General features: G+C 31.9%; 1 protein-coding gene across 4 annotated transcripts in view; it reads right to left on the bottom strand.

Annotated features, from left to right (window-relative positions):
• Positions 1 to 240: 240 nt before the first annotated feature.
• LOC140052277 (uncharacterized) overlaps positions 241 to 26,911 on the bottom strand; it is a 47,964-nt gene continuing 21,293 nt past the window's right edge. For 3 of the 4 annotated variants that reach the window (XM_072097750.1, XM_072097748.1, XM_072097749.1), the window contains exons 10-19: positions 16,427 to 16,545; positions 15,684 to 15,756; positions 14,386 to 14,616; positions 13,490 to 13,583; positions 13,119 to 13,268; positions 11,981 to 12,228; positions 11,447 to 11,545; positions 10,507 to 10,608; positions 7,364 to 7,484; positions 241 to 6,213 (exon numbers count right to left, since the gene is read on the bottom strand). In XM_072097750.1, the coding sequence (XP_071953851.1) occupies positions 2,516 to 6,213; positions 7,364 to 7,484; positions 10,507 to 10,608; positions 11,447 to 11,545; positions 11,981 to 12,228; positions 13,119 to 13,268; positions 13,490 to 13,583; positions 14,386 to 14,616; positions 15,684 to 15,756; positions 16,427 to 16,545 (4,935 nt within the window). In that variant the 3' untranslated portion in view covers positions 241 to 2,515. The remainder of the gene's footprint in view (positions 6,214 to 7,363; positions 7,485 to 10,506; positions 10,609 to 11,446; positions 11,546 to 11,980; positions 12,229 to 13,118; positions 13,269 to 13,489; positions 13,584 to 14,385; positions 14,617 to 15,683; positions 15,757 to 16,426; positions 16,546 to 26,911) is intronic. The other variant, XM_072097751.1, reaches the window with a different exon arrangement.

Below are 26,911 nucleotides of genomic sequence, written 5' to 3'. Positions count from 1 at the left end.
CCAGTTATTGCCAGATGAAGACTTTACTTTTTGACAACAAGTTGAAATGTCGAACACATACATATTTAATTACTGGTTTAGCGTAAAGACTTGTTTACATATATAAACAGGTAACCCACATGTAATAGGCACATGTTTTTTTAACAAGTACCAATGCTTCCCAGGTTCATTTTAAATATTATGAATCAGAAATCCTGAATAGACCAAAAGAAAATAATAAAAACATGTCAAATCTGAATGTCAATACACTGATTCAAAAGTAGATTTATTGGGTAACTGTACACAGTGAAAATATATCAACATTTACATGGGTTTAACAATCTTTCATGCAAATGTACAATACTAGAGACATTACATATAGCTACAGTCAATCTGCAACTTTAAAAAACTAAATATTTGTAACTCAACTACTCCAGAATCTTTTTCTTTATGTACAAACTGAAAAAAAAACATGATTCTGTATATAATTGATGCCCTAAGATTAAAGTTCTTGAAATTAAGAACAATGATGACTAATTTTGATCTTACATAATACATTTATAGATAGCTGTATGACGGTAAGCAACAAGGATATAAATAGATTACTACCGTATAGAAATTGATAAATGTTACTGGCAGATGGTTAAACAATTTTCACAACTTGAATGTACTTTAAAAACATACCCTGAAATCTGTACAAACCTTTTACAACTAAAGTATACTTCCTTAGCAATATAAATGTGTAAGATTTAAAAAAAAAGAAAATAAATAAACAAACCACTAAGTGAAAAACATTACCAAATAAAACATGCAAGCTACAACCTTTAACCTTTCACCTTTACCCCAAACAATATAAAGTGTCCAGGAATATTTCACGGACCACATGTGTAAACCAAGGTGCTAATATATATATAATTGTTTAAATTCCCAGTAGGACGTGAACTTTGTTCTCAATTGTAAATTAATAAATATATTTTAAGTAGGTATAAAAACCTTCCTGTTATAATAAAAATAAAAATCAGTAAATAATTACATTGTCTTGATCAAATAATAGTTTTTATACTTAACTGTACAAAAATACAACCATGAGATTTTCATGGTTTTTTTTAACCTATACACAAGATTGTTAAAGCAATTTAATAAGCTGCAACTGACAGTGTTTCTTTCTTTGTTGTGATATTGACTAATAAATTACCTGGTTTGGTACAAAAAAGATTCATAGTCAGAATGAAAATAGTAAATGATTTGCTAATCTAAATTAAATAACTTAAGGCATAATTTATTTCACTGGCTTTATAAATGAGAATAATATTTGATACAACCTGTTTATTTCACCTATTTGGACAATCAGAATTTAACATGTATAAAGCGTAATTGTTTTTCAGAATTTCCCTTTTGTTTCATTTTTAAAGACAATGGAAGCACAATTGGTACACATCACCTTCACAGTACCTTCTCTAAATAATTCAGTAATTATAACTTTTCTTACAATGGCACTACTTAGTCTTTCATTATTACAACACTTCCAACGTATTCAGATGTATAGTAAAATCCCTATAAAGCTCTGTCTACACTGGCAAACTAGTTTGACAACAAAATAGTGTGATGTGCCCAAATATGGTAGTCATATGCTTAAATATGGTAGGGATATCATGTCCATATATTAGGCACATCACAATTTTTTTGATAGTGTAGACAGAGCCTTAGGGAACATTTTCCTGTGAAACAACAGGCAATAGATGATTTAATACTACCCCTATTTAGGAGACGCCCTTATTAAAGAAACATTCTGTTTTATCCTAAAGTATCCCCTTAATAGGGGCCCGGTTCTACTGTATTATATGAAGATAATAAATGATGACTATTTTATTTAAAAAGATTCCCCTTTTTTCGTATATTCATTTGTGTACAAATTTGCCTGAGTAGTAAATCGTAAATAACCAATTTTCATTAATTTCATTCAAATTATTGTATATTTTTAATACTCCCAACAACATCCACGGCAAACATAATTTTAATAAACACAGTGTATTGCAGTCAGCGATATTTTTTTTCCATAAATGTTTTCTTTATAAAGATAAAAAAATTTGATTGAAGGCAGTGATTTTTACAGAAATTAATTCTTAAATATCTAATGTTTTCTTAACTTAAGATCAAACAACAAATGTAAATAATGTTGTTTTTATGTACTGTCCTTGCTAGATAAAACATGTTTTGTAATATTTTATGACAATTCTTGACTTAAATTTAAAACACAAGTTTTCGTAAAATTAAATATTTCTTTTGATTTCAACTAAAACTGTTGTTGTAAAATCAGCAACATTTATATAGATATAATTATTAAATAAATGATAATTTCACACAAATTCTCAGTACCAAAACTCATGCACTCTCTTAAATCTTTAGAATATAATAATACAGTAATAATATGACAACATTTTCTTAAGTATTATTAAAATTATTAAATACCCAAAAAATATTCTTTTTAAATTGATCCAATAAATTTGGTATAAACATGTAAAATATTCTTCTAGTTTCACCTGCGTAAAATCTGACCACGTGCATCCATTATTCCGTACTGATGGTTGTACATCGACGACGGTCCGTGCCGATATGTGGGATTTCTGAAAGACATTTGCGTTGGCGCTGGAGGACACATCATGTTAACGGGAACGGATTGTTCGATGTATCCAGGGTTGGCGTCGTAATTATTATACACAGGTTGTGTAACGAACCCGTTCATGTGCCCGTGCGGGTTATAATTAGTCTGCATGTAATGTTGCGTTGAGGTGCCGTGTTGCGTATTGTGATGATGTTGCGGGTGGTAATATGCTGGAAACGACTTAAAACGTTGTTGAGCATAGCGTTGTGTCGTACTGCGCTGGTGTTGATAGAATGTCGAATGACGTTGCATTTCATGTGGTAGCTGCGTTTGATATCTCTGTGAGTTTGGGTTCTGCATCATATTCTGGTGGTGATGTTGTTGCTGTTGTTGTTGCTGTTGATGTAGTTGCCTCATCGATTGCTGTTGCATTTGTTGTTGCTGATGCTGTTGCTGCTGTTGTTGTTGTTGATGATGGTGATAGTTAATCTCAGTAGGCAAATGAGGAGAAACAGCGGGTAAATGTGACATAGGGGGAGTGATGTTTTTCTGCAAAGGTGGTGGAGGTGTAGGGTTATGAGGTGGTGTAATATTAGTCTGTGGTCTAGGTGACTGCGCTACAGGTAATTGATTCCCATGCGATTCTTGGTACGATATACCATTAGTCAGTTGCTGAAGTTTAGCTAGACTACAGGTTGATTCTCGTCGTGCCTCGATACCATATCGTGGTTTATTACCGTGCACGTCATGCGCCGATTGGCGTCCGTGGCCTTGCATCTGTGCCATTGTTGCGTCAGACTGGGTTTGCCCAACGTCGTGCCTGTTCATCGGACTACATACTTGATTTACTTGCATAGCCGGACTACACATCGGATTGCTGTTAACAGATGGACTGCGTATTTGAGCAGATGGCATTGCTGGACTTGGTACTGGTCCATTACCCATCCCAGGACTGCATACCGCAGAGTTCATTGCTGGACTGCATCCTTGAATTGGATTGATGGCAGCAGGGCTATATCCCTGAGCTTGATTCATGGCTGGGCTACATGTCTGTGTACCTGTAAGACTTGGACTACATCCCTGCGAGACACTTATAGTGGGGCTACATCCTGTAGCCTGATTCATTACTGGACTACATGCTTGGGCTGTGGCTACAGGACTACACGCCTGAGCTGAATTACCCATGCCTGGGCTGCACACTTGATTAGCAGCCATGCTAGAATTAAAAGTCTGTGCAGAGTTCATATTTGGACTGCGTAATTTAGCTGCAACAGGACTTTGTGGTGGAATGTTTGGACTATGCATGTTCGGCATGCCTACCATTTGTGGACTGTGTATATTACCCATTACAGGCGGACTACACACTTGCTGCGTCACATTTGGACTACATTGGTTCATGGTTGGGCTACACACGGACTGATTTAACGCTTGATTGCACACGGTTTGATTATTTCCAAGACAAGACGCCATTGCAGCTCCTGCCACTGGAGTGTTCATGTTATCAGGTGGGTTCATATTACTGTAAGAGTCCATACTTGGAGGATTTGCAATTGCCATGCAGCTGCTACGGCGCATTGGATTGTGACAAGAATAATGCTGCATTTGCAATGTATGGTCATTTTGCATTTGTTCCATCATTCCCATATTCTGGTTATGAGCTGCTGCATTCATTTGCTGCTGATCTTGAAGAGCAGAATTACCAGTGTTATTGTACATATCTGCTGACTCATTGGTGTAAGTGTCCATGCCAATGTTCTCTTGGCAAGTGGACATTCCTTCCACTACCGGTAAAATTGCATTTTCAATATTTGACTGGTCATAAGTATCATTGACAACTTTCTCAAAACATTGATTTGGTGCATCAGCCTCAGCTTCATCTTCCTCTTCTTCATCCTCTTCCTCTTCCATGATTGCAGACACTGCATTTGCAGTTTCTGCAGCATCATCAGCAGACACTGGTTGGTCAACACTCTCAAAGTTTCCTTGCATTAAACTACCATCTAGATTGTTTCCATCCGTCTCAAAGTCATTATCTTCAACGGTATTCTGTTTCTTGAAATCCTTTGGAGAAAGAACTGATCCAATTTCAGGTGATTTTTCTGGGGAATGACCCATGGTGTAATCATCATTATTGTAATTATCTTCCACTTCTTGAGACTCAAAACGTTCTTCCTCTTCTTTTTGAATATCAATATTCCTTTCTTCTTTTTCTTCATTTTCCGGAGGAAATTCTTCGTCTGATTTGTTCAAAACAGGTTCTGAATCAAGTTTCTCTTTCTGTGAACTGTGGTTACTACCAACTTCATCACTGCTACTGTTACTATGTGTGGCAACACTCTCACTCTCTGATTCATTGGCATCAAGTACAGGAATATCTTTGTCCTCATTTTGCTTTTTAATCTGCTTTTTTTCTTGTACATCCTGCTCTTTACGATAATCATGTTCTTCCTTATGCTGGTCAAGTTTCTCAGATATGATATCATCTTCTTCGTGGTCTTCATTCTTATCATCCAGGTCTTTGGCAAGTTCTTTTTCTCTTGATAATGGTATGTCCTCCAATACTGACTTTTCTGATGATTGCTTGGGTGATTTTTCAGCATTGTCCTTATCATATATTTTGTTTACAATGTCATTGTCATTAATTTCTAGATTTTTATTTACATCAAGGTCGATAGGCTGCTCTCTTTCTTTAGATCTTGTATCATTGTCACTGACGTTATCACTGACGTCATCATTGTTATTGTAATCGCTGTTAGAATCACTGGTGACATCGTCATTATCATTGACACTGTTAGCTACTGCATTATCAGTGTTACTACCTTCAGTATCACTGTCATGATTGCTATCTGAATCATGTACTTTCTTTGATGCTTCAGGTGTTTGTACTTTGTGACTTTCAACAATATCCATGTCAACTTCATCTGCATGACTATTTTTTCCATGAGTTTCTATGGAGTCATCAAGCAGATTCTCTGCCGATTTTACCTCCTCGTGATCATGTTCTGATTTGGATTCTTTGACTTGGTCTTCAATCAGAGTCGGAGGAGTACAGTTACCATTAACACACACCGTTGTCTCCTCTTCCATTCTTCCTTCATCCTCACAGTCTGCATCTTCTCCTTCAGACTGCTCACCGCTTCGTCTTTCTAAATCACTCGAAGCCTTTTCAACGACCTCCTCCTCATCCACTGATGGTTTTGTGAACTTAGGTTTGACAACTGGCTTATTTGGTTTTTTTAAATACCAAGCAGTTTTTCGTCGTTTACGTCTCCTCCTGCCAGGAATCGTTGATGGCCGTTCAATTTTACCTCTTTTGACGCCCTTAGGCCATCCACGCTTTTCCTTAATAGGAGCTACGTGCACTACGTTTTTTGGCCGTAGAGATTTACTTGGTGGGAGAAGACTTTTTGGCGACGTTGGTTTAGCGGAAGTCACAGACTCAACGTTTCTATGTTCATCATCAGAAGATTCTTCGTTCCGATTCATATCCAATAGACGTCCTAGGACTCGGCTTTTCCTGCTTTTCAAAACCTTACGTGGGAATGATGTGTATAGTACCTTGTCGGTTTTCATTTCTTTTTCGACTTTTGATTCACTAATATTTGCTTCTTTTTCCTTGGTGTCTTCTAAACCTGTATAAACAAACAAAAGATTATTAGTAATTATGCAATATTAGGATTAAAATATAGATAATGTTTTATATTCATGTATTCATTCAAAGATTTCATTTCATTAAATAAATTTAAAAAGTCAAATCAAAAAATGTTCACTGGTAAATTGATAAAATAGTACTTATTCACAATTTGTGGAATTATCATTTTAGTGAGTCCAGCTGAGAAAGGGACTGGCGAAGATCTAAACCTTTCTGTACAAAACATATACGTAAACCTCAGGGTTCTGTCAGTCTCACCAACAGGAGTAATGCTTCTAAAGCTTTGTCTACACTTCAAACTTCATGTGACAAAAAAATGGACATGGCGCTGATGCTGTCATATCACTACTATATTAAAGCATATCATTACCATTTGGGCTTATCACACTTTTTTTGTAAAACTAGTTTTAAAGGCCAGGTGCGGGCAAACAATTTCTATTGATCATACATTCCAATAATTATCGATCTATAGTTTCCCCTATGTTTCATAATTTTTTAGATTTTATTTGTGTTACACGAGCTTGTTGAAAATAAAGCACTTTCTTATCAGTGGGGGGGGGGGGGGGGAGGGGGGGGAGATAGTTCAAATTACACAGTAAAATCTCTATTCTTTTGTACACAAATTTTGTAAATAGAGAGGCATTTTAAAAAGCTATGAAAAATAAACGGTGTGGTAAAAAATGTTATCAGATGACTAAATATAGGTAATATAACTTGAATATTACATTTCTGATATTTTTATTCAACTTCAGATTTTTATTTTCATGCTATAGCAAAAATTATCCACCGTATATCCACCATCTTTTTTCACAGTCTAGGGAGTCACCAAACATGTTATTACATTAGGTTAACTACCTAACTACTGAAAAAAAGTCTTCCTGGTTTTTATGGAAGAATTTTGTATTTGACCATATTAAGGAAAATTCATTTTTTTTTCGTCTTGATTTCTGTTACAAATATTTGATTTATGTACAATTAACCAAATATTATATTTAAAATTCATGCCTGTATCTGAGCTTTAAAGTGTAGACAGAGCTCAACAGTTAGATTCTTCTGTTAGCTAGACAGATGATGTCTTAAGTGAAGATTCACAGGCAATGCCATTATTATCCTATCTGCTAAAAATTTACCAGGTAATTGTGTCTGTGTTTCATTTTTCTCATCTTGAATTCGTTTATCTTTTTTCTGGGAAACTAAAACCGGGATTTTCCTTCGTCTCTTCCTTCTTCCTGTTTTCCAACGTCCATATACCTTTAAATACAAATAGCAAAAATACTAAGTATACAAATCTATATTTATTAAAATATCAGTAAATAAATAATGACAAACATGAATTAAGCTTTGTATACACTATCAAAAAAGTGTGATGTGCCCAAATATGGTAGTGGTACGCCCAAATATGGTAGTGATATGACATCATCATGTCCATATATGGGCGCATCATATTTTTTTGTCACATAAAGTTTGATAGTGTGGACAAGGCTTTAGGATAATTTTTTATAAATTCAAAATTACTGTTGAAAATTAACACTTTAATTTAAAGCTAAATAACTCAAATAAAAGGGTTTGTTTTCAGTTGGAATTATGAATAAATGAAAAGGGAAATTTACAAATCTTAGGAACCATGTAAAAATTACTTTACTGCAGTAACTATATTTTGTTTACTGTAACCTGCAAATTATCATTTAGCAAGTTTAATCTTAAATATATCGAGTGTCTGTTTCATAAACCTCTACATTAAAATTTTACATTATTGCAGTCGATTAATTTTGACATTGATCCCTTAAAATGTATATCTTTCAGAATGCATATTTCAAAATTGCCAATCTTCTCAATATGTAAAAAATAACAATTTAAAAATTTGACATTTGGGATATATATACATGGTATTTTAAAGACATAATTTGTGTTTGAAGTTATTCATAAATTGCAATAAAAAGTAAAAGAAATATATAAATGTGGAAGTATAACAAAACTGAACCAATATAAATAAATATTTAACATAAATGATATGATAGATGCGAGAGTAAAACCAACAATATAAAAAAAGAAAGCATGCTACTATGTGAATACAAAGTGTAAAATAAGCCAGTTTAGAGTTATAGCTTAAAAAGAGAATCATGTCAAAGGTCATAGGGGTATTCGGGAATTTATTTATCGTGAGAGCAAAGCCATTCTTCTATGTAAAGCAAAGCAAACAATATATTCAGCAGGATTTGCACACGCTCCCTCTTTTTAAAGTATCATTTGATGTAAAGTTCTAGGCTAACATTCTTAAATTTAAAATTTTAAGATGAGAATTCCTCAAGCTTTACCATCCCTAACTAGTGGTAAAGTGACATTATACACTCATACTATTGTACTATAAGTTTCAAAAGTATCTGGCCTGGGACAAGAGTATATGTCAAATGTGGTTGTCCGAATGTAAAAAAACACTTGTCCTGGGTGTCAGGCAAGCAGGTTTGCTCAGCCCTGATAACTGAATGCTTTTCAAGCTTTTTTTTCCAGAATTTTAAAGTTTGGTTTTGGGGCAGGCTGGTATTATCAAAGGTAAAGGCGAGTCATTCTGAACGAAGGAGTTAGATGGCACTGTACTAAGCCTTGGCATTATGTAGTATGGTGGCCAGTTCCTTTCCATGCCATCTTATCCCTAGTATTTTCAACTTAAGGTACTTATTTACAGTGAACTGGAAGTCGTTCTTATCGGGAATTTAACCCGTGTCTTTCTGCACAATAGTAAAGTGTCCTAACACGAATGGATGTCATAATGAATAAAATTGGTTTCCCAAGGAAAGAGCCACATATTGAGTCATAATTTATTTTATATACATTGTCCAATCCAACAATGACTTGAGAATAACACCCATCAGTTTTTAGATACTAAAAAACCAGTAATAATATTATATTGTCTATATTTTTCATTGTATGAGAAGGAATGTTTTCATTCGTTAAACACTTCACTAAAAAAAGTAGTGCATATATTAAATATTATGAAATTTAATTTATTATCGTGCTACTGATGATAAAGAATTGACAATGTGAAAGAATATGGAAGGAAATGGATCAATAAATAGTGGGATATAACTGTTCACACAAACCAACGTGAGGTACAACTTATAATTTGTGCACAATCATAAAATATGGAAATCATGCCATAGTACATCAGTTTAAGCCTGTTTTTGCTATCCAAACGATGTTAACTTTGCAGTTTAAATAGGTTAAGGTCAGTAATCAACAGTCACTATTAACAACCGTACATCAGGCTATTGAGTTGTAAATACAATCTTTGCCAAAAATAGGATAGAATAATTGTAACATTTCCAAATGGGATTTAATGTACACTTTCAACATACACAATTTATCGAGTGATTTATGAAAATTCAGCAACCCAATATTTTTTTATTTTAATCAACGTTATTCTCAATGAACTAGAATGGTCTAGAAACAAAAAAAACAAATACCTGGTATATTAGTTAAATCAAGAACTGTATCGAATTTCATTATTAAGTATTTTTCTTAATATTTCTTTATTGAACAAAAATGTGCAGTGTTACTGCAGGAATGGGTGTATATACTGCAGGAATGTGTAAATATTCTGCACACACTTTGGATAGTAAAACAGACTTAGTAGTTGATTGTTAAAGATGTAGTAAAAAAAAATGAAATGAACAATTTATGTGAGCCATTGTCGGCAAGGATAAACTATTGGAATAATATGAAAAGCTGGGAGTGTTTCAGCCACTGTGAAATGTAACAGGGTTCTCAAGTGCTACCGAACGTCCGCAATTAATACGGAATTTAGATCTATCTACGGACGTATATACTAAGAAAATAAATACAAACAAACTACGATTTGGCCTAAAATTATGAGAAACCCCAGATAAAAAAACATTACTTTTGGACAAATCAATCAAATCATGAATAGATGAAAAACCCTTATTCTAGGTTTCCACTATTGTTTGATTGCCAAAATTACAGTGTGGTGGTCATTCGTTTTCATGGCGCACCAAGACCCAACTTTCAAGTCTTAAAATCATTCTGCACATGCTCAGAAACATGTGAGCATGCTCAGAATGACTGTGTGATGCAACAAGTAAAAAGCTACTGAAAATGTTTACTACAGAAATATTTTATCTTGACTAAAATTAATTATAGCAAGTTGAGAACTCTGATTTAATAATATATCAAGGGATATAATGATATCTAACACCCTGCTACCACAAATAAACACATCAAACAATCCATGCAGACTAACGCTGAGAAACCATCTCACCTCCCTGGTTAGGACAGGGGGGCTTCTGTCCCCTTGTTTCATATGGGAAGAGGGAACGTAATCCCCCCGCGAAGTAAACAGATCCTTATGCTGACTGTATAGCTACAAGTTTAACAGAAAAGTTTAATTAATTTGTCTTACATCACAATAATGTTGTAAATACATTAACAGCAGAACCCCTATTAAAGGGACCAAAATACCCCCTTAATAGTGGTGTCCTCTAAATGGGCGTTGGATGTAGTGTTAAACCACATTGACCCTCATTTCCTATATGGAAATGAGTCCTCTTAATGTGGGTGTCCCTTAATGGGGGGGGGGGGGGGGGGGTGTCCCTTAATGGGGGGGGGGGGGGGGTGTCCCTTAATAGGGATGTCCATCAATAGGTGTCCCAAAGGAGGGGTTCTACTGCAATCAAATGAAAATTGATGGTGGTTGTAACTGTTGGCATCTGGAGGATGGTAACCTGGTTATGGTATTAATGACCACAAAAGTAAAATGTTACCATCCAAATTATAATTTAACATTGTAACTCGGATATTATTAAAACACCTTTATTTTAATACGATCACTGACTACAAGGTTGAGCTTTGCAACAACAATGTGTACATTCAGGTGTGAAAAACTGTATTATTTAATTTTGAATACAAAAATTGACTATCAATAATCATCACTTTAATTACGACTTTAAGTACAGCCATATATTGTGATTGTTAATGTGCTTCTGATTGTGACGTCAAACGTCACAATCAGAACACCATATGACCAAATGTTTAAATGAAAAATACAGCAATAACTAATAATTGAAAATCATATATAAAATACAATTATTAATATAATAAAATAAATTTACACTTTTAGCATTTCAGTTGAAGCAAACAAAATTTTAATGAACAATGAAAGAATATAAGAATTGGTTAAAAGGCTATTTAAATAGACTAACCTTTTTGGGTGGTGCTGGAACCTCTTTCAATGCTGCCATTGAGGTCGTTGCCTTTCTTTCAAACTCAATGTCTCGAACAATGTCGCCCATTCTAGTAACCTACAACCATTTGAAAATTGTTCACATATACATACAGTAAAACCCAAATTGGAAACCCCTATTCAGGGGACACCCCTATTCAGGGGACATCCCTATTTAGCAGACATCCCTATTCAGGGGACATCCCTATTTAGCGGACATCCCTATTTAGGGGATACACTAAAGGCAATATATGCAATGACACTATCACCTTACCCCTATTCAGGGACACCCCTATGAAGAGAACACTTTTTTTGGTCTTAAAGATCATAGCAATACAGTATTCTACTGTTTATTTAAAAAAATTTAAAATGCCATATACCTACTTCAATTTAAAGAAAATAAAAAAATAAGCACCTTTTTACAATTTTTCATATAGGTAGTATAGCCCCAAACTTTTATTCAAAATTTCAATGGCCTCATCACAGATAAAATAACATAAAGAATGAAGCTTACCTCATTTCTGACTTGCCTCTCTTCATCTAAAATTGACGGATGATAGACGATGAGTGGCGACCACCTCAGACAGCCTGGATCTAACACCAGTCTAGGGTCACGACACTTATTCACCTTCTCCATGTGTTCACTAATTAATTTATTGCGAAGTTTTATCACCAGTTTACCATCTCTGTTAGCTAGCATTCCTAGATTTTGGAGCGTTGATGCAATGTCATGCGGACACATGCCAGTGGCCCGACTAATATCTGCCATAGAAACAAACATGTGATTGATTCATGGATCAAAATGTATCAAGAATAAATACTGGTAGGAAACTAAAACACACAGATATTTAAATAAAAAAGTAATAACCATTTATCTTTTTGATCTGCAAAAATACTCCGTACAATATTTTATATTCATTTCACAAAAAAAAAAAAAAAAAAAATGCCTTTAAAAAATTCTTTGTTATCAAAAATTTAAAACATCTGTTAGAAGTGTAAATTAAAGAGTTAAATTAAAGTCTTTGTGAATCCATTAAATAAAAGTACAGAAATAGTAATTTCATACTTTGGATATTCTAAAGCAAATAAACTTGACAATACAAAGAGAAATTCAATGCTAATTCTCTCATTGTTAAATGTGTTTCTTTTGTTGTGTGGATGTTTTGTTTCCAATAAAATAAACCTTTTTAGTTTCTTTGTTCTAATGTTCAGGATACACAATGCATCCTATTTAAGAAAAGTCATTAAGAATACAATTATTTGGGAGATATAACATTATATGCATATAACTGCAGAACAATTACATTAAAAAACAACGGAGTCAACTATGAAGTTATTTTATCATGTTTTTAAATTGACGAAATAAATGAAATTAAGTGAAATAAATGAAATGAAGTGAAAAAATGAAATGTTTACCATAATTTTGTCTTCCCAATACCGGACTCTCTGAAAACCTGAAACTCTTCCAATATCAGACTTTTATGAAAAGTTCAAAAGGTCCCAAATTTATTTTTCACCATTAAAACACATTACGAATACCAGATATTCCAGAAAATCAGATGTCCGGTATTAGGAGAGTTGACTGTATTTGATTTAAGGGCAAGGGGCTGTGGACTCGATTATTTTCTTAAATAAATCAGATATCTAAATACCTTTAATTGTTATTTGTGCTGAATGTTGATTGCGATGCATATACTCCAAGATAATGCTCCTCCAGTAGGAGTTATAGCTCACTTTTCCAAGGTCTGACAGAGGCTTTTCAGGAGACCCTGGTTGCCCTTCACGTCTTGATAATAAATAGCCTATAATAAATATAATATATTGTTTACATAGACACAGATCGGAGAAGTAATTGTATGAGTCTTATCTACTTTATTATAAATAAAATTATTAATAAACTATTTATAGATAAATATTGCTTCGTGTGATCTATATATAATTAATAGAAACTTAAATCGGGATTCCCCCTTTAAACAAGTTTCCTTGTTCTAAACATTTTCTCTGTATTATTGTTTAAACTTACTAAAATCTATGAGAAATCTTCCATAGCCACATCTCTGATACGGCGGCAACGTCATGATACAGGATACATTATATCTTTGCTGACAATGTTTCTCCTATTAAAAGAAACAATGATGTGTTAGCACCGACAAAATGCAGTGTTGAAATATTATTGATTTAGGGATAATATGAGAAACAAAGATAACAGTATTGCTTCCTTCCAATCTTAAGCTCTGTCTACACTATCACATTTTATGTGACAAAAAAATTGTATGTGCCTATATATGGACATGATGATGTTATATCACTGCCATATTTGGGCATATCACTACCATATTTGAGCATATCACTACCATATTTGGGACACTTTTTTTGTCAAACTAGTTTAATGGTGTAGACAGAGCTTTACAGCTCCTCATTTTGGAATAAGTTATCGAGCTAGAAAATCAACTAACCTTTTCATAAGTGCACTTAAGACTACTGTATATGCGTTTGAATGTCTTTCAAACCCTTTCAAGACCAAGTTGAAGTCTCTCCTTTTCACACAGGTTTTTAATTAATTTAAATTATTGCCACTTCGTGTCTATTTTTGCTTATATATATATACTATAATATTATTTAATCATTAGGTTTTTTATTGTCCAGTTAGACGCTCACATAACTGAGAACACCTGCGAGTTATGTACTAGCCATTCTGAAATTACTGGTAAACAGAATGCAGTTATGTGGGTTTTTGACAAGTTTTTTTTTTTTTTACGTTAATGGATTAGTTTTCCTTTGGTTTTCCACTTTGAGCACTTTGGTGGATATTTTGCACAATAACAAACCTTATTATTTATTATTATAAAGATAATTTACCTTGGAAAAGTAACCAACTATATGGCATCCTTATTATTTATTATTATAAAGATAATTTACCTTGGAAAAGTAACCAACTATATGGCATCCTTTGGTATTATTGGTGGTTAGCACATAGAATAAGAATGGTTCTACGTCGTAATAAAGTGTCTTATGATCAAGAAAAAGCTTTGCAAGTAGACACAGATTTTGGCAGTAGATCTTGCTGATATTGCCATCGACTTCAAACACAGACAGGTTATCCTTTCTGTAGATTTCGCTTGCAGGCGGATGCCGCCAAAGACATTTTTCCTAAAAACAATATTTTTTATATTAAATTATACTGTATAAAATTGTATAAAAAATGAAAACCTGTATTTAACAATATTTGGTTAAAAACATAAAATAAATAAGGTGTAAAAAAAAATATTTCCAAAAATCTTGTCAAAAATGTTTTTTTTTGTATATTTACATTCATTTATTATGTGTCTTTGCGATTTAAATAAATATGTTAAATGCTGTCGCAGAATATACTATTTTTAAATATAATGTTTTCTATTTTTAAATGTTTGCTTAACAAAATTATTCATAAATATATAGGGGATTTCCCCAACTACAGTAGATAAACTTTCTGTATATCATTTACATTTATTTCAATATGTATTATGATTTAAATAAATAAAGACTATAATCTCAGGATATATATTGTTTTTAACATTACATTTATTTTTTTTCCCAAATTTATTGCTACAAATGATTCACAATTTGTTTTTTCTAACAATATTTGAAAAGCATGATGAAGTTGAGTTGTTTGGTAATGTCAAAATTAGATTATGTGATGTCTCATGTAAATGTTAAGTGATTGTTGTAAAGAATATTCATTATCCATCCTCTGAAATGTGGTCATTGACTTTAATGCTAAGAAAAACAATTTTCCTATATGTACAATTAGTATTTTTGGTCAAAGTGAATAAATATTATGACATTAAAATGACATATTCAGCACAAAAAATGAAAAAAAACAACACAATTATTTTAGGGGACAATGTATCTTTAATAATAAATGTATTATATTGTTTAAAGGTTTGCATGTCAAAATAATATGTTGATATGAAGTTTATTGAACTGATCAATATACTTTGATCGTCCTCAGGAAGTTCAGGAAACAGGGAATATGAGGGAAGCTGGCTGGCACTGGTCTGAAAACTAAACATTAGCAAGTTTCACAGTGGGAGAGATAGAAACTAGATAGAAAAAAGCATTGTTTTTCATGAACAATAATGAATGGAAAGTAGCTATAGAAGAGCATTATATCTAAGAGCATAATAACTAGTTATTGATAATAAATGTATTGAATAACTATATTTAATTGTTCTTACCCTATGTCGTTGAAGGATATTGCGACTCTTCATATATTTCAGGCAAAACTCGCATAGATACAGTTTTGGCAATCTGAAACAAAAAGGGAATTCCCCTTTGAAATAATGATGTCATACTCAGGCTCAATGACTGAGTTAATTTACAGTTAATCATTCGCATGAATATTCAAAAATTATTTATATGGTGTAGATTTTAAAATTCTAAATAAGATTCGATATGAATAATAAATAAGAATATAAAGTTAAATCTTTTACAGCATACATAATCAGGCTTTTAAAAAGTAAAAGCTCTGTCTACACTATCAAACTATTATGTGACAAAAACATGTGATGTGCCCATATATGGACATGATGTTATATTACTATATTTGTGCATATCAATAACATATTTGGGTATATCACACTTAGTTTGATAGTGTAGACAGAGCTTAAAACTGGAAATAGCAAAAATAAATGAAAAAGTTTGTTTTGTTTGTCTTAAAAGAGTTCAAATCCAAGCACACTGTCAGATTGAAATTGTATTCTACAAAGTCATTGTTGTAATAAGACGTATTCCGTATTTTTAAGCCGACTAAAGCTCTGTCTACACTATCAAACTTTATGTGACAAAAAAATGTGATGTGCCCATATATGGACGTGTCATATCACTACCATATTTGGGCATATCATTATCACTACCATATTTGAGTACATCATACTTTTCTGTCAAACTAGTTTGATGGTGTAGACAGAGGTTAACATACCTAGCGTACTCCTGAGGATACGGCGATGTGTACCATGTTGTAATCTCATACGGCCCAAATTCAATCGACTGCGGTGAACGAGTGGGTAGATCAACCTGTCCTTCATTCCCGCCAACCGCCTGCAAGACAGAACAAACATCAAATATTAATTGCATTAAGATACCGTAGCTGAAAGTATAAATGACTCTTATTTTCAAGGTTAATGTAACAAATATGTATTAATCTATTAATCAATTAAGTTATTCACAATCCAACTTTTATTACAATACTTTGTGTTACAATGTTATACGGCCTCGTTGTTGGTGAACAAGTTTTTTTGAACAAGTTTTTTCCGTTGCAAAAGATTTTATGAAATATTATTATATTATTATTACCACATACTGTACAGGGACAGTACACTGTCAACTACATAATCATTTTATTTTTCTTTCCTTATTTATACCGACCATTTTGTTTCTTTTAAATTCGTTTTTTAAATTCCCAAGTAAATATGTAACCAAAAACATAATAGAAAAAAAGATAATAACAATACACTATAATTATATATATTCTTAAAAATTAACATTGAAAAGGTAAAAATAAGAAACTATACTCTAAAACCTCAATACTCAAGAATTCAATTGCAAAACAATACACAGATTTGAATGTTAATTTTTTTAAATACGGTCCTCTATATATTTTTAATGAAGCATCATTTTTGGTTTTTATAGTACAGTACCAAGTACATTACCATCTTTTTAAATTTCTTTTTGAAATAATTATAAATAAAAGTATCATCTAGTAAAAACCAATAATACAAATTATTTATTTGTTTTCTCTTTTACCAACCATGAAATTTAATCATTGTAATTTGCTACATTAAATTTTATATCAGTCTCGTGTTTTTACTGCTCAATTAGGACAGTTCACAGAAAGTAGAATATACAACCATGTTTATTATAAAATGTGAAACAATCTACAGTATTCCCAAAGTGATGATTCATAAAGAAAGAGTTTACTTAAGGACACTATTTATCATCTTTTATTTAATTAATTGATTTACATTTTTTATTGACATTTTACAGTTGAATTTACATTATTGTATCTCACAAGATCATCACGAACCTAAGATACTTTAAAACAATTTCACATCACACACAAAAAAGTGGTACCAAATTACAGAGACAAGTGGTAATGGTAGGCAGAAAACCACATAGTTTTTCCCACATAGAATCTGTATCTATCCTGAGCAGTTTCCCACTCGACCACCCATCTGAATTTTGTTTTTTATTTATTTATTTTGTTTTATTACAGCTTATTTATAGAGGGTGACCCCTAAACAGCTTATGCTGACAATCAAGGGGCCCTCTTGATGAGTGACAGTGGCTGTGTGTATACTAGTACACCGCGGTAATCACCAACTCATCGCGAAAAGATGTAATAGGTTCTTTAAAGTACACATGAGACAGATGTGTACAGTGGACCTACGGTTTGTAGTCCTTATCTGAGAAGACTCGATCTACCACCAAAACCATGAAGCGAGTGAGGCTCGAACCCTTGCCGATGTTAATATGTCAAGGTATTACAGTTCCATTGTCTTAACCGCTTGACCACTCACCGCTTGACCACTCACCGCTTTTTGTGTAAATATTGGTCAATAAAAATAGATTCTTCTATATTTGTGTTTTTTTAAATCCGCTTACCATTACCGTTAGTCTATGTAAATTGGCCTTTTGTATACATATTTGGGAAGTATAATAAATAATATTTTTAGATTTATTAAATAAGGTTATTAAGTTCAACTAATTTTACAATAAAAAATAAAGAATGTCCTTTGTTCTGCTGCAGTGAGTTAGTAATGTACACCTGGTAAATTACAAGTCTATGAGATTACTATTAGTGTGAAAAACAAGCACAATCATCAACGCTTTGTATTACTGTAGTATTAAGTCTACAATGAATAGTAAGTATACAGCACAGTAATACCAGGGAGTCTTATTTTACAAGTCCCTGGTAATACCAACTGAAATTCAAACCAGAGTGGCTGCATGTAATTTAAATGTAAAAAAGATATATTTTTCCTCCTCCTCTACAAATTTTTTTTCCCACATTTTTTTGCTAAATGTTGCATAATAGTTAATAACTTTGACCAAAAACTGGATTTAAAAAAATGATTTACCTGACCTATTTAAAGTCTGATTTTTTTTCATGTTTTTGGGGTACAATACATCTTTAAGATAGTATATTCTACTGTGTATACAAAATACTGTGGAATGTTTGTAAAAAATGCGAGCAAGGAGAAAATGTCTTCCATGAATTGAATCTTACTAATCATCACTGTACAGTATTTCTTAATGTTCGCTATAATGTCTTTCACAATAACTTTGAATGATGTACTAAACATTGATAATGCAATGAATACACAAGATCAGTTTTAAATACATTAAATTATATTACTCCAGGTCTCATCACGTTTCATACTTGTCATGTCTTTTTTATTAGTATTATAACATCTTTTTTTATCTAATTAAAGATAACTGTTGATTGAACTTTTTATATCATTATTTGTAAATGACTCAATGGAAAATATGGCACTAACTGAAAACCAAATTTAAGCAATTCTTTATTATTTAAGTATTATTTTTTATTGTAACTCACAAAAACATTTCTATTTGCATTGCCTTTCAATAAATACAAATGTACTTTGGATTTGAAATGCTATGCATGAATGGTTTGTATGTACCAATACAAAATGCTGGTACCCTAGTGCTATGCTTAATTAATGAATAAAAAATAACTGAATAACCAAGCATGTAGAAAGACTTTAATTTATAATTTTTTTAAATATCTGTCTTTGAATTTCCTTTCTGCGATTATAATCATGAATTACATTTATTTTTTAAGGTTAGCACAAACATTACTTCCATTAATAATAATTTTAATATAATGTATGAATTAATAAAATAACTTCTAAGCAATAATCGGTATGAACTCCATCGTACAAAGTAAAATTCAAATTTCAAATTTTACCCAGATCAATAAGGCAAATTTACACAGACGAGCGGTAACAGAAAGTGGAAAAAACGCGTAGCTTGTCACACGTACAGTCTGTATCTATCTTGAGAGGTTTTCGCTCAATTGCCTATCCGATACCCGATTTGTGTCAAATGGTCATAAGAAATAACATAGATTCTATATTTTTGTTTTCTGGTTTGTACCATTTACTATTCATCTGTGTAAATAGGCCTATAGACAGATATTTTGATTGAATACCTAATAATATCTCATGAGGATATCTAGTGTCATCAATTATAGTATTAGTCATTTTACAACTGTTTATTACATTAATAAGAATCAGATTATTGAATTTAAAAGTAAGTATAAAATAACAACATAATATTAACTATAAATTTATGTATTATTCCTTTTATGTGACTTTCTTCATAATAACTTTAATAAAAATAACAGATGCACTACTTATGATGATTACGGTTACATCAGAAACAAATGAAGAAAAAAAAAGTTAGAACAATCTGGATCGAGTAGTCATGCTTTGACTTTTGAGGTCAGAATTTTATAAAAAAAATAAAAAAAAAACCTTTTTTTCTTATTATGTATTTCCCATAAGCTAATCATTCTCAGCAGATACAGGACAAAAAATGATGAAAATGATTTTACTATGTATCAAAATGATATATTTTGGATGGTCTGGATGTACAATCATTTATACGGCAAATGAATATAAACTATGATGAGCCTTGGCTATATAAGCAGGGCCGTAGCCAGCATAAGGCAGTCTGAAATTTTCAATTTTCAGCACCCAACCCAATACTCCAGCACAGATTGTCATATTTATTTTATATAAATAATAATTATATGTAAAGCATCTTTGCCTCGTCTGTTTTTAACCTCTCCCTACGGTCTTGGTAAGTAAAAAGTTTACAGAAAGAGTGGGGGGGGGGGGGGGGGGGAAAGGGAGAGGGAACCCTTATTATTAATTAAGGGGACACATTCCTGTGAAAAGAATGAGGGGAAATAAAACACACTATGGCCATATCAAGGGGAACTTTGTTGGGTCCTGGAGGTGTCCTCTTAATATAACAAGAGGAGCTTTGTACCATGAATTTGCATTTTCACTATTAATTTTATACCCAACTCGTTTCTATGAAAATGTTTACCTTTATACGATTAGAAAATTAACCGTTTATAGTAGAATATTTCATTGTAATCTGTTTGTGCACGCATCTTGCGGCATCACTAGTTGATAGTGATGTATATCTTACTATCTAGGTTAGTCATTGATAAGTTGTAATTTACAATACAATTATTATAGTATGCTCATTAATTGTACAGTCTCATCTGTGATTGAAAGATCAACACTTGATAAATTCACATTTATACGTCTAGATTGTAAAACAATGACATGCGAAAACTATTGATAATGATACTAAAAGGTTAAATTAGTATAGTATTCTCTAAAGCATGATTTGTTTGTTATTTTCCACAAAACAATTAATATATTCGACAAGAAACTCAATTCGCGAAAATAAAAGGTTGTGAAATAGTTGGAAATGTATTCTCTAAATAGTGGTAACTCCTAAATATGGGTATCGCCTGAATAGGGTTATCGCATTACTAGGGTTATCGCCTGAATAGGGTTATCGCCTGAATAGGGTTATCGTCTGAATAGGGGTATCGTCTGAATAAGGGTATCGCCTGAATAGGGGTATCCCCTGAATAGTGGTACCTCCTAAATAGGGGTATCCCCTAAATAGGGGTTGGCTGTATTGTAGTTATTAAAACATATTTTCCTTATTTGTTTCACTATAATATCCTTTTAATAATAATGATATCCCAAAGGAAGGGTTCTAATATAGCAGTATTACATGAGTAATTGTTTTGTTTTCAAAAAAAAAAAAAGCCATTTTCATAATTTATTGCCTCAACAAGTTTTGCTTTATCTGAAATTAAAAGTCTACGACAACAATTTGTATTTTCAATTTAAAAAAAACGTCATGTTACTTTACTAAGCACTGAATGTATTTAATCATAAGAAATGACACAAAAATAGAAACGTGATAAAATCATATAAAGCTCCTCTAGCCACAGATTGTTGTCGCATTTTTTTCGTTAGAAATATTATAATTCTATGGCAAATTGCAACCATTAATATCTGCCTGCTTTATAAACGATGACATAGCATTTCACAATGCAAGTGAAGCCATTCAAAAGCAAACCAATTTGGACGCCATCCAAGTATCTATCCTTGTTTTGTTGACTCGTTCGTTCGCGTGGGTTTCAAAATTTAAAAAAACTTCCTTTCTTTGTTTAAAAAAGTGTATTTTAATACATTAATAGGTACAGTAGATTTTAAAAATATATACATTAATAAATGTGTGAAATTATACATGTGGTAGTGGCATAGTAATAGTGTCTTGGTTTTTTCAATTCTAAGATTAGGTTCAAATCTTACACTATCCCTGTGGCTGGTTTCCGTGGGAAAAAACTCTACCACGAGGCTATAGTTTGGTTCCAACCACATAATTTTATCAATTATAAGCTTTGGTCAAATAAATACGTTGCGCACGTTCTTACGTTTGTTGCGTCCTAGTAGAAACATACTTTAGGGTATCGACCTAGACTAGAATCCTGTCCAGACATAATCTAAACCTCAACTAGTCTGGTACAGTAGGTCTACAGTAAAGCACAGAATCAGAAAATCATTTCTCATATCAATTTTGTCATTCATCAAGATACATTGAGCTTCATTTTACTTGTTTTTTAAAAGCAGGAATTCAATCACATTAAATTTTAAGCTCCTAATCCTATTATAATAAGGTCATTCTGCGTCCCATTACACTAAAATCCTTTTTTCCCTTAAGCTCTGTCTATACTATCAAACTTTATGTTACATGTGCCCATATATGGACATGATGTCACATCACTACCATATTTGGGCATATCACTACCATAATTTGGGCATATCACTGCCATATTTGGGCACATCACTTTTTTTTCCAAAATAGTGTGATAGTGTAGACAGAGATTGTGTCTAATTTGACCTACCGGTATTGAGAATTTAACATTATGTTTTGATAATTAATAATCTGTAGCATTGAAAGATAGTAAACATTACAATTTAATCAAGACAGTATATTCAATAACAATACAAGATCAAGTTCACTGCATTGATTTGAATCAAAGCCAACGTGTCAAAAAGATGTTTAAAAAAAATTGCTTAGATTTACTGCACTGTGTATGTACTGGCATAATGTTATGAGTCATAGGCATGTCAGAGCCAAGAATTACACTATACACAACCTTAGTTACAGTACAATGTTGTTAAAGAGACAGTTTGTATAGATATTTTAACAATTTGTCTCAATATTTCATTTAAAAAAAAATTACAATCAATAAAAAGTATACAATAAAACTCTTAAGGGGACACCTTAGGGAACCCAAAGTAATGGGATAGGCACAACCTTTAGTTACAGTACAAAGTTGTCCTAATATTTCATTACAAAAAAAATTACAATCAATGTAAAGTATATAATAAAACTCCTATTAAGGGGACACCTTCGGGAACCCAAAGTGTTAATAGGGATCAAGCACGAAATTAGGCGGGGACTAAACAGGCTTTAGCACCCCCTCCCCAAAATTTAACTTTTTAAAATAAATCATAACTATTTTTATTTTTCTGCAACCTTTCATTTATGAAATATTTAGTCCTTCCCCCTCTAATCTATAATGCTGGATTCGCCCCTGGATATGACCCTTAAATAGGTGTTGGCTAGGGTATAAAATTGTTAGTTTTATGGAAAAGTGTTCCCTTAATAGGGTTGTCTTAAAATACATTACTATTACTAATAACGTCAAAGTTAATAGGACCCAATAAACAGTACAGTTTTGTTCGGACTACTACTGATGCCAGTCGCATCCAAAGATATGCTGGGTCCGATTGTTGAAGGGCTTCCTTGAATGGGTTAGCTTCTTAGCTTGACTAGGATCGCACTGAAGGAGATTGCTTAATTTGATCCATGTGTCACGATAGTATGGTTTTCGGGCTTGTGCAAAGGGTCCTCTTAATAGATTTGTCCCTTCAATGGGGATTGGCTCTAGTGTTTCATGGAAAGTGTCCAATTATTAAATATAGTTGTCTCAGAGGGGTTTTTACTGCATTACTAATACACTAATAGTTCTTAAGGGGATAATACAAAATAAAGTAATAAATCGATAAAAATCCAGTGATGTCATAAGTGCAGCTTTAATATAGTTTGACATCCTACTTTGAATAAATCTAAATGATTGGTTACTGAAATATCAATCGTTATAACCAATTCATTCATATTATGTGCACGTAGTCCATTTGACAAGAAACTGACTATAACTAAATCTATCATTTTAACAGGACTTTATTTTAATTGAATCAAGGTGATTTGTTAATATCTGTAGCTAATGATTTATTGATTGGAAAAATTTAATATCATTTAATCATTATTATAGATCCTTGCATAATATACTGTTATATTGTAAAAAATATCTATCATTTTAACAGGACTTTATTTTAATTGAATCAAGGTGATTTGTTAATATCTGTAGCTAATGATTTATTGATTGGAAAAATTTAATATCATTTAATCATTATTATAGATCCTTGCATAATATACTGTTATATTGTAAAAAATATTAAACGTTAAAATTTATTTGTATTTTTTGTATGTACACAGCCCCAGAGAATAACAACCATGTGTTGATCTGGGCCTCCCTGGTTAAATAAAGTTAAATTGAATTGAATTTGCAATGTTTTGTAAAAGGTGCAGTTGAAAAGTCATTGAACTGTTTCACTTCATATGATCTATAATCTCTCTGGAGAATGTATTTTTGTAAATTGTATTGATTGGCATAAATTAATACAATTTTAATTATTAATATTTAACTCGATGATGATCAACACCACAGACAACAAATACTGTACTGTCCATTATAGAAAACACCTGTTTATTAAAAAAGTATATATTCTAAGATTTAAAAAAAACATGTTCAACTGTAATGATAATAAATGTAATACTGTATAAAATAAACGGTTTTATGATGGAAATTGTCATGGCAACCAACAGGTGCTGGACACTTAATAACAGATCAGTACTAAGCCTGCAAACACCTAATTATTATATACTATAAAATTTATGTCAGAATAATGTGCTTTATCCCTGTTATTTTCATAGCCATATAGTTTTACAGTTTTTACAAATCAAAGGATCTCACATTTTCAATTTTTGCATGAAACCTAAAAATATATACTTTTGTGTGCTTTATTTAAAATTTATAATCGTATAAAATAATCATTAAAAATAAACATTGCACAAGAATATAAGAGTTATACAGTTAATTTATTTTTGCACTAAACCTCAGTTAAACCTTAGAATCAAAGGATCTCACATTTTCAATTTTTCCATGAAATCTAATAAAAAATATATACTTTTGTGTGCTTTATAAATTTATAATTGTATAAAATAATCATTAAAAATAAACAGTGCACAAAGATATATAGAGTTATACAGTTAATTTATTTCTGAACTAAACCTTAGTTGCAAAAATGCAATCTACTTCAGAGGTTAGAAGTGCAAATTGAATTTCACAATAAATGCAAGGTCTTAACGACTTGAGCAACAAAGTTACGTTTCTGCGATCGCTCATGCATAACTTTATTAACAAACCCATGTACGTTGCTGAGATTGCGATCATAGACAACTGCTATTTAAATGTATGCACTATCTTAATTTAAACGCCTTTGGTAATATTCATGCTAATATTTTCAGCTATTAGTTGTAACGATTTTTAAAATATTTGTGTAATTATAGATGGCAAAGCAATTTAGATAGATTAATAATATAGAAGTTTATATTTTATTAAATCCCGCTTCATTTATTATTTAAATATATTATAACTCTATCTATACATCTATTTTTAAAAGTTTTTTCACGCTGCTGCTCTAGCCCGCTACGTCACACGAGATGACTCATTCATTAGATGAAATCAAGCAGCTTTATAGTACTACACTTTGACATTTTTGTTAAAATGGAAACTCCACTATAATTTATTGGTACCACCTGTTGAATCCAAAAACGGCTGGGAAAAGAGTCTAACAACAAATCCCAAAGCATTCTGGTATTTATGAGTCCCATGATATTACTATAATTCGCTGTCAGATAATCATTGAATTATTATCAAAACAGTCCATTGAAGTTTTTGTTTGTAATAGGATACTTGAAGTATCTAGGCGAGATGAAGTGACCCCCAGACTTGACCTTAGCAATAACAATAAGCGAGCAGCGTTTTTTGTAAGAAATATTCTTGTTTAATCTATATTTAATTCATATTTCAAATGTAATTATTTCTGATTCTATAAATAAAATTTATGAAACAATTTTGGCTTTAGGTAAATCTATTTTCTAAATTTAATTAATTATTTTTTAACATTTTAAAATCCATTGTGTTATTCTTGACAAATCTACAATAAATATCAAAATACAGTAGTTTGTTATTTTTCATTGGAACAAATTAACAAAGAAACAAAAATAAGTATATTTATCAAAGATATTATAAATAATTGGATGTACTTCACAATATTTTAATTTAATGAGTATAGTTTAATTTTAGTATTATTTTTCTATGACTTTATGGACTTTCAAGAAATTTGCGGAGACTTTACGACACATAGTAATGTCTAGTTTTAGGGCCTAGGCCTACAGTACAGTAGGATATAAGACTTTCTTAAATTGTGCGTACCAAATGGTCTGCATTATTTTCGTTTTCTCCTTTTTGATGAAAAGGTTGAGCATAAACACTGAACAAGCAAATTCCTAGTTTTCCCATAACATGCACTAGTAACATTAATAGTAAAATTAATATCAGTATAATCAGAATCCAAGTAAAAATGTAGTTCCCAAAAATGTTTTCCAGTCATATAGGCATACTACTAATGACCATGTTTGTGTGACAAGTGACATGAAGTCAAAATTTATAAGAATCATGACTGGCAAAAATTACATACTGCTATCATGTGTTAAAGCTCTCTCTACACTATCAAACTAGTTGACAAAAAAAATCACATAAAATTTGATAGTGTAGGCAGAGCTTTAGTTTGGTAAAGCCAAACAAAATGTTTCTAAACCGCAATGCATTTTTTTATACGCTTTAAAAACAAAAAAAAGTTTCAATTTTTTTTTTCAAGTGGAATTAGTAACTGATGATAGTCACTATATAAAAAGCTTTTCTATTGTGAATTTCAGGGAATCTTGCATATAAATTCATTTTTAAATCTAATCAGCCATGACGAGACAATCAAAAGATGGTTAAAGAGATACTGTACCTCATAAAATGCCTACATTTACCTAATCTTTTTATATAGTTTCCTGTACTATAAATAATACTGAAAAAGAAACTTACACCTAATAGTGGATTATAACTCTCATACAGTATTAAGCTTAAATAAAATGTGTGCAT

The sequence above is a fragment of the Antedon mediterranea genome, chromosome 6 (assembly GCF_964355755.1).
Source record: "Antedon mediterranea chromosome 6, ecAntMedi1.1, whole genome shotgun sequence".
Lineage (NCBI taxonomy): Eukaryota > Metazoa > Echinodermata > Crinoidea > Comatulida > Antedonidae > Antedon > Antedon mediterranea.
This window is presented reverse-complemented; position numbering and strand designations above follow the sequence as displayed.